The 8,926-nt window shown below is 45.2% G+C and overlaps 1 protein-coding gene and 1 long non-coding RNA gene across 2 annotated transcripts in view; one reads left to right on the top strand and one right to left on the bottom strand.

The window, feature by feature from the left end:
* Appbp2 (amyloid beta precursor protein binding protein 2) overlaps positions 1-4,092 on the bottom strand; it is a 48,550-nt gene extending 44,458 nt beyond the window's left edge. Inside the window, exon 1 of the mRNA XM_021212338.2 lies at positions 3,643-4,092. Within this exon, the coding sequence (XP_021067997.1) occupies positions 3,643-3,780 (138 nt within the window). The 5' untranslated portion in view covers positions 3,781-4,092. The remainder of the gene's footprint in view (positions 1-3,642) is intronic.
* A 42-nt stretch (positions 4,093-4,134) lies between these two features.
* LOC110331063 lies at positions 4,135-7,729 on the top strand. The gene is made up of 4 exons (XR_002380989.1): positions 4,135-4,302; positions 6,368-6,475; positions 6,640-6,739; positions 7,460-7,729. It is a non-coding gene; the product is annotated as an uncharacterized LOC110331063 (long non-coding RNA).
* Positions 7,730-8,926: the final 1,197 nt, after the last annotated feature.

An 8,926-nucleotide genomic window follows, 5' to 3' on the forward strand; every position in this document is an offset into this window, starting at 1 on the left:
TATATATATATATATATATATATATATATATATATATCTCCTCATGGAGTTCATTTTGGTACATGATCTGAGGTAGTGGTCTAACTTACCAAACAGTCAGTTATCTAAATAAAGCATCTCAAAAAACCTTTTCCCATTTGATGTGAAATACAGCACTGTCTCTTAACTTCGTTATGTTATGAAACTTCAAACTGTTTTCATTTCTTTTGGGCTGTCTTGTACTCAACCTCTCACTCTGCTGTTACTGGGCCAGTGCCATCAAGTATTAACATGTGTAGCTTTCCAATATACCCAGGGATCCTAAAGTGCATTTCTCCAAGCCACTGTGCTTCAAATGTTTCTTGGTTCATGTTCCCAAGATAATGTTTCTTATACTAAGTAAAATCTTTTGTTTGGTTGGTTTGGGGTTTTTTGTTTGTTTTGAGACAGGGTTTTTCTGTGTAACTTTGACTGTCCTAGAACTTGTTGTCTAGATCAGACTGGCCTAGAACTCACAGAGATCCGACTACGTCCCCAGGATTAAAGACAACACCACAGCTGGTTCCCACCAAGAGCTCTTAATCACTTCACCATCTCTAAAGCCAGAATACACACTATTTTAAGAAGCAACCTAAACTGGGCATGGTGGTATATGCCTGTAAGCCTAGCTACTTGGGAGGCTGAAGCATTTCAAGGCCTGGTAGGGCTACTGAGTTAATTCAAGGCCATACTAGACAACTTAATGAAACACTATATCAAAATAAAAAGCTGCCATGGTAGTGGCTTAAGCCTTTATTTTTATTTATTTTATTTTTAAAACAAGGTCTCTCTGCATAGTTCTGACTAGCTTGGAACTCCTCACATATACATAGACCAGGCTAGCCTCAATTCACAGAGATTTGTCTGGCACTAAGGCCCCTTAATCTCAGCACCAGGAGGTAGAGGCAGGTGTATCTCTGAGTCAAGAAGCCAGTCTGGTCTTCATAAAGTTCTAGGCCAGCCAAAGAAATTCTGTCTCAAATACATAAAAAGTTGAGAAGGGCTGGTGAAATGGCTCAGAAGGTAAGAGCACAGACTGCTCTTTCGAAGGTCCTAAGTTCAAATCCCAGCAACCACGTGGTGGCTCACAACCACCTGTAATGAGAACTGACGCCCTCTTCCGGTGCATCCGCAGTCAGCTACAGTGTACTCAGTATAATAATAATACTTTGGGCTGGAGCAAGCAGGGACTGAGCGAGCAGAGATGACCAGAGTGGTGGGGCCATCCGGAGCAGGCAGAGGTCCTAAAAATTCAGTTCTCAACAACCATATGAAGGCTCACAACTATCTGTTCAACTACAGTCTATTCACATACATGAAATAAATAAATAAATAAATAAATAAATAAACAAACAAACAAACAAATAAATAAAGTTAAGAGAAACCTGGGGATGTAGAGGACTGCTTTCCTAGCATGAACTAGACCCTAGATTCAACTTCCAGAACAGCAAAAGCATAAATGAGACAAAGAAGGGCTGGAGAGATGGCTGGGCAGTTAAGAAGACAGTTCTTCCAGGTCCTGAGTTCAATTCCCAGTAACCACATGGTGGCTCACAACCATCTGTAATGGGATCCTATGCCCTCTTCTGGTGTGTCTGAAGATAGCTACAGTGTGTACTCATAAATAAAACAAGTAATTCTTTTAAAAAAAAAAAAGAAGAAGAAGAAGAAGAAAAAGGAAACAAGTTTTAGCAGGGTTATACTCTACAGGTGAATTTAGTTACAAGACGTAAAAGTAAGCCGGGCTTGGTGTCGCGCCTTTAATCCATCCTGGCACTCAGGAGGCAGAGGCAGAGGAAGGTGGATTTCTGAGTTCAGGGCCAGCCTGGTCTACAGAGTGAGTTCCAGGATATCCAGGGCTATACAGAGAAACCCTGTCTGGAAAAAAAACAAAAAAAAAACAAAAAGAGGACATAAAAGTAACAGATGACAGTATTTAACACAGCTCCAAGCCTTGCACCAAGGTCCACATCTAAGTATCTGACTAGAAAATAAAATGTTCCCAAAAAAGCAATATGAAAACTGTGAACTACAGAGACAGGACACGCCAAAAGCACACTCACTAAGAATAATCTTCAAAGGAAAGGCTTCAATTTCAGTGGAAGGTACTAAAAGATACTAAAAGCATTTTGACAGAATTCAGAGAGTAAGGGTATTTTTACTGGTTAGATTCCCAGTGGCTTGCTCTAGAAGGTGTACACGTGTATGCATATGACTTAATAAAACCAACAGGAATAGCACATACTGCAGCAGTTTTCCAGGTTGAGAAAAGCAAATCAATTTGTCCTTGGTACCAACACAGCTTAAATGCATAAAATTAACATTAGTCACACACAAGTAATCCATGTATCAGAACCATTTGTAATGTCAAGATGAATCTTCTCCAGATATTTAGGAGGGAAATGAGTTTACCTGTTAAGTAAGGGTTGGTGCAAAGCAGCAGCAGGGTTTATAGACTGCAGTATGTCAGTTGCTAATTCTGATAGAATGTTCTCAAGCTGGAAAAGCAGACAATCGCTCTAATAAAACAAACGCCCTAAAACACCGAACAAATATAAGAATATACATATCTGCTAAATATCAAATTACTCTGCTGGGAGACTACTAACTAATCAAGTAATACTAAAGATCTAAAAGTAAGATAAAACCTCTACTGGTCATATTTTGCAAAAGTGGCTACTGGAAACTGAAGTTCTCGCTGACTCAAAGCATGGATCCCTGAATAAGGCCAGTGTTCACACTCAAACGTGGGGGAGAGGAAAAGGGAGGCTCCAAATCCATAAAGTTCTCCTCCCTCTCAGAACACTGCAAAAATTGTCCACGTCTAAGAACACTTACCCTTGAAACTCCTTGGAGAGCAACTTGGAACTTTCTGTGCAGTTTTTTGAAAGGGAGCGACGCAAGAATGCTGCAAAATCGCACTTTTCATACACATTGGTGTAATTCAGATTTCTACTTCTTGCTTTCAGGGAATTTCACTGCGTCCTTTCTAAAGATCCAGTCTATCACTAATCTATTAGTAAAGTTCCCAATTTAACCCAAAGTGTAAACCGAAAAACTAAAACAAACCCAGAAACCACACAAAAAGCTTTCAAGGATATGTAAATGAAGCCCACAGACCATTTTCAATAAGCCCTAACTAAATCATTTCGGACTGAAAGAAAGGAAAGGGATGAAACTCGGACCAGCGAAGGGAGGAAAAAAAAAAGAAAGAAAGAAAGAAAGAAAGAAAGAACGAACGAACTCGGGTAAAGAGGACCGACGAGATGACAAAGTAGGGAAAATTAGGGGTGGAGCGGAACAAAAAAGTCCAGCTGATACAAACACTAGAGAGGACAGGGCAGAAAATACCCCAGCGACAAGAGGACCGGGTGGGACTCGGCTGGGCCAGGCATTCCCGCAGGCCTACCCTGGGACTCCTAAGGGGATGGCGGGTAGCACTCGCACAAGAACCGCCCCCACCCCGGGCCGCACAGACCGGGAGGCAGACGCGGGGGTGGCGGGGTATCGGAAAGCGGCCACCGCAGCGGACCCTGTCTCGAGAGCGACGGGCCGGGCCGCGGACGTGGAAGGGGGTGCGGCCCGGGAGCGGCGGCGGGGTCCGATCGAGCAGATCGGCTGTACCTTGTAGTAAACGTCGAACTGGATATTCTCCGGCAAGGAGCGGATGTCGCGGCGCGAGCGGATGTAGTTGTCCACGACAGCGGAGATGGCGGTGTTGTAGAGCGTCTCCGGGATCCACTCGAGCTCCACGGCCGCCATCTTCCCTCGCTCCTCCTCCGCCTCCTCCCGCAGGCCTCCGCCTCCCTCCGTAGCGAACCCGTGTGAGGCTCCGGAGGCTTCCGAGGGGCGGCGACCACGCGGGCGGGCAGGCGCGCGCCTCTCGGACCCGGCTGCCCGGCCTCCGCGTGAGCCCGCGGCCTGAGGGCCGACGGTCCGGGCGGTAGCGGCGGCAGCGGCGGCCACGGAAGATCCGGACGAACACAGAGCACGACCCGGACCGAGAGCCTCACATTCCCAACAGGAGAGCGAGCCCAGTTCCGTCCAGGCGCTCAGCTCTGCATGGGCGGGGCTGCGTGTGGGGCGTCATGACGTCAACGCGCCCCGCGCCGACGCGCCCGGGAAGGAATGCGGCAGGCGGAAAAACTTGCGGAGAAAGAGCGCGGAGCGACCGAGGGGCGCTGGGTGCTTGTTCCTAAAGGGCGAGGCACCGGGGAGGCTGGGCGATACTTGGGGTGGTGTTTTATCCAGCGTGCTGTGGTTCTCCAGAACAGTCTCGTTCCAGTGAGGTTTTCGACGACAGCCCTTTTCAACTTTAAGAATTGATCTTTTAGATCAACGAACTTTAGGACAAAAGTGCACAGCAGGGGCGGGGCATGGTGGTGCACTTGGAATGTGTACTTGGGAGGCAGAGGCGGGGGTATCTCCTGAGGTCAAGGTCTATGGAGTGAAACCCTGTCGCAAACAAAGAAAATCTATATGGAGGGATGTGGTGGCCCATCCCTTTTATCCCGGCACTGCAGAGGCAGAGGCAGGTGGATTTCTGTGAGTTCCAGGCCTAACAGGATGATAGTGAGACCGGGTCTCAAAGAAAAGAAAGAAAGAAAAGAAATGCATGCCGGGTGTGGTGGCACACGCCTTTAATCCCAGCACTCGGAAGGCAGAGGCAGGCGGATTTCTGAGTTCGAGGCCAGCCTGGTCTACAAAGTGAGTTCCAGGACAGCCAGAGCTATACAGAGAAACCCTGTCTCGAAACCACCACCCACCCACCCACCCCCCAAAAAAAAAAGAAAGAAAGAAAAAAAAAGCATGGTAGTCTGAATATTGAAAATTTACATAGTCAAAGAATTCACTTAATGCTATAAATCCTTTGTTAGGCCTAGTCCCTCCAGCCCCAACTCCCACGCCTTAAGTTTTATTGAACCCCTTGTCCTGTCCCCTCACTAAGAAGGGGAAGCTTGGATTTCATTGTAAAACCATTTACATTGTAACTGTTTAGTATGTTCATTTATCTAATTTTTCTCCCCTTCCCTTTCTCCCTCTTGCTCCAGCCCTACTCACTCAGCCCCAGCCCATAGATTCTTTATTGTTTTTCATTAGGGATGGTTGTGAGCCACCATGTGGTTGCTAGAATTTGAACTCATGACCTCTGGAAGAGCAGTCAGTGCTTTTAACCACTGAGCCATCTCACCAGCCCTTATCCAATTTTTTTTTTTTTTTAAAGAAGTAAAATTCGTCTAACATGCCCTGGCTCTCCTAGAACTTTATCTGTAGACCAGGCTAGCCTCAAGTCACAGAGATCCTGCTGCCTCTGCCTCCCTAGTGCAGGGATCAAAGGTAGTTGCCAGCATTTTTTTAACCACTGAACAATCAAGCCCCGTTTCGCATTGAAAAAAAAAAAAAAAAAGAATCTATTAAATGTTTTGGCTTGCCTACCAAATTCTTCTAGTAGTCTGAGAATGCATGTCAAACAAATGGAGGAATGCACTTTAAATCCAGCGAAACTGATTAACCATAACACATATTTAAATTTCTTCAGTCCCTGTGATTTCTTAGTCTATAATTGACGAACCTTGGAAAGCTGTAATCAGCCTCAAAATAGGGTTGACAGATTTATCAAGTTTAAAAAAAAAGACATAGAAACCTCTAAAACACAGTTTGATTGATTGATTGATTGATTGATTTTGAGTCAGGGTCCCACGTATGGGCATGGCTGGCCTGGAACAATAACTTGTTGGCTTTGAATTTAAACTTGCACTGACTATCTCCCAGGATGGGATGGGGTGGCGGCTGGTAGGTAGCAGTGAACTCAAATTTCTGTTGTTTGGTTGTTTTTGTTTGGGGGGGGTTATTTGTTTTTTAGAAGTAGAACTGGAGTTTTGCTTTAGAGTCCAGACTAGCATGGAACAGGGAATCTCGTCTCAGTCTACTGAGAACTAGGATTACAGGCCCCTGCAGCCATGCTCTGCTGAACGGTTTTAAGATGCATGAGCTATGACATAGTTTTACCTATGCCTTTAGCATCATCAAGAACATAGTTCCTGCTGGGCCGTGGTGCCACTCACCTTTAATCCCTGCACAGAGAGGCAGAGGCAGGCAGATCTCAAAGCCAGCCTGGTCTCCAAAGGGAGTTCCAGGACAGCCAGGGTTACACAGAAAAATTCTGTCCTGAAAAAAACAAAACAAAACAACAACAACAACAAAGGAAAGAAAAAGAAAACACATAGTTCCTTTACCAGATCCTACATTAATGTTCAGGCTCAAATATATTTTTGGAGCCCTTTCATATAAAACTGTATAACTATTCATTATGAACTATTAAAACATTATTATCTATCTCCAATTCCAGTTCAAATGAATACCTATATTTTATCCAGCATCTGTATTCAAGGGATACATGAAAGAATGCAGATCTCTTAGGATATTTCATCTGAATCAGAACTGGGATGCAGATTCTGTGAGTAGATGAAGGGTGTCAGACAAACATATCCATCGCTGTAAAATCTTAGATGCTGATAGTCAAAATTAGAGATTTAAAAAGAGGGCTGGGAGCCGCTTGGCAGAGAAGCATGGGCATGCACAAGACCCTGGATTTGAACACTACCTTTATTTGGGGTACAGACCTCTTGATTCTTTACAGCTTTGAAACAGAAGTTATTAAAACATGCAAGATGCCCTTGGGAGCCTTGGTCAGGAGGGCACAGCCTAGGTCATGGGCAGGGTGAGTAGTAGGGGCATTGAGTTCCTTGGGACAATTTGAGCTTTGCCACCAGGATATCTAATTTCTTCTTGTTTCTTCTTTTCCCACAACCCCACCTCTCCCTCTCCCTCTCCCTCTCCCTCCCCCCCTCCCCCCCCCCTCCTCCCTCCTCCCTCCTCCCTCCTTCCTCTCCCATAGGAAAAGTCCCCAGAATTCCAAACAGCACACACTTGCCAAAACTACCTGCAGCTGGCAAAATGACACCCTTGCTAGAGCTCGAGGCAAATCATAGCCAGCTGTGGTGGGCAACCCCACGTCCCGCACTGGGGATTAAAATGAAAACACTAGCCGGAAGTGGTGGTGCGCGCCTTTGATCCCAGCACTTGGGAGGCAGAGGCAGGCGGATTTCTGAGTTCAAGGCCAGCCTGGCCTACAGAGTGAGTTCCAGGACAACAGCCAGAGCTATACAGAGAAACCCTGTCTCGAAAAAAAACAAAACAAAACAAAAAAACAAAAACAAAATAAAACCATTCTTATAATATTTCTATGTTTTTAAAGAAACCAAAATTCTCACCACATACTACAATCACTAGGGCAAAGTGGTTTATTATACATGTACCACAGATAACTAGAAAACCTCATTTCAGCCCCCTAAGGTTGCTGGGTACTTATCACCTTAGACTCCATAATGACCCTTGTGTTTCTCGTGGCTATATGTAATAAACCTGTGAATTTCCTCAGGAGCAGGATACACACTGGAGCAAGCAGCACAGGCCTGTCATCTCAGCTACTGAGGATCAAGCGCGAGGATCAAGCGTGAGGATCACAGGTTCAGACCTGCCACAGTGACACAGTGAGCAACTTAGACTGTCTTAAAATTTTAACAAAACAAACCGATATAAGTGGTGACAGGAATGGGCTCAGTTGCGGAGTTCTAGTGCCTCGCAGCTGAGAGGCCTTGGACTCAATCCCCAATGTATCAAAATCAATGAAAATTAAGGTGATACAGTATGGTGGCCTGAGAGGGACAATTTTCTGCTGTTGACCTTACTCTTTTGTGATAGGAATGTTGCTTTGTAGCATCTGCTGGCCTTGAAATCACATCCTCCTGCCCTGGCCTCACAGTTATTGCCACTCCAGCTCTGCACTCCCATACTTGCCTCTGTTACATGCAGGAATATTGAAACGGTCACAGTGACCGTTTTTGTCCTAAATCTGAAGTATTTTCCAGAAGACCAAGTCTAAATCTACATATTCAAGACTGATCCACCACTGAGTAATGGCTGCGTGGATCTGAAAGCTGAGTTTCCAAGACATAGCTACGGTACCATATGTCATCACATCATATAAGCTACTCCATAAGTGACCTATGGGGCTCAAGTTCTACCCACTAGAGAAAGCTGCATATAGGAGAAGTCTAATTCTCTCACCTCTCACCTACGTCTACAGAAAATGAAATTTCTAGACATGTTTGCAATTGCATAGTTTTGTTTTGTTTTTTTCTTCTTTAAATTCTCCCCAATTACTACACGTAACATTCTATTAATCAAAACCTATTGGGCTAGCACTATAGCTCATTTGTTAGAGTACTTACTTATGAAGCCCCAGGTTTAAGTCCCAGAACCACATAAGTATGGTAGGAACCAAATGAATGTAGCATGGTGGCACATGCCTGTAATGCAAGCACAGGAGAGGGGGGAAGATGCTGAGGCTCGGGCCTGTTGTTAGGTGTTGTAGTGCTAAACTCTGCACCCAAAGGCCTGGGCCTGCAAGCCCATTCTCACATTTACAAGCTTTTGTTGTGTAAACATTGTCCCCTGATTTAAAACTATTCAGTTAAATAAAATTGGTTACAGCCAATTACTGAAGGGATGAGAGGTAGGTGGACTTTGAGTTAACTGGTTGGGGGGTGGAAAAGAGAGAGGAACAAGGAAAGAAGGAGGGAGAGGGAGAGGAGGGGAGGAAGCCACCAAGAGTGGAGTTGGTCCATGAGCATGTGACCAGGAGATAAAGCAAGTATCTGGGGTATACCGTTGGGGAGGTGTACTGGCTAATTTTGTGTCAACTTGACACAGCTGGAGTTATCACAGAGAAAGGAGCTTTAGTTGAGGAAATGCCTATATGAGATCCAGCTGTAAGGTATTTTCTCAATTAGTGATCAAGGGGGGGAGGGCTCCTTNTGGGTGGTGCCATCTCTGGGCTGGTAGT

Source organism: Mus pahari, chromosome 14 (assembly GCF_900095145.1).
Source record: "Mus pahari chromosome 14, PAHARI_EIJ_v1.1, whole genome shotgun sequence".
Taxonomy (NCBI): Eukaryota; Metazoa; Chordata; class Mammalia; order Rodentia; family Muridae; genus Mus; species Mus pahari.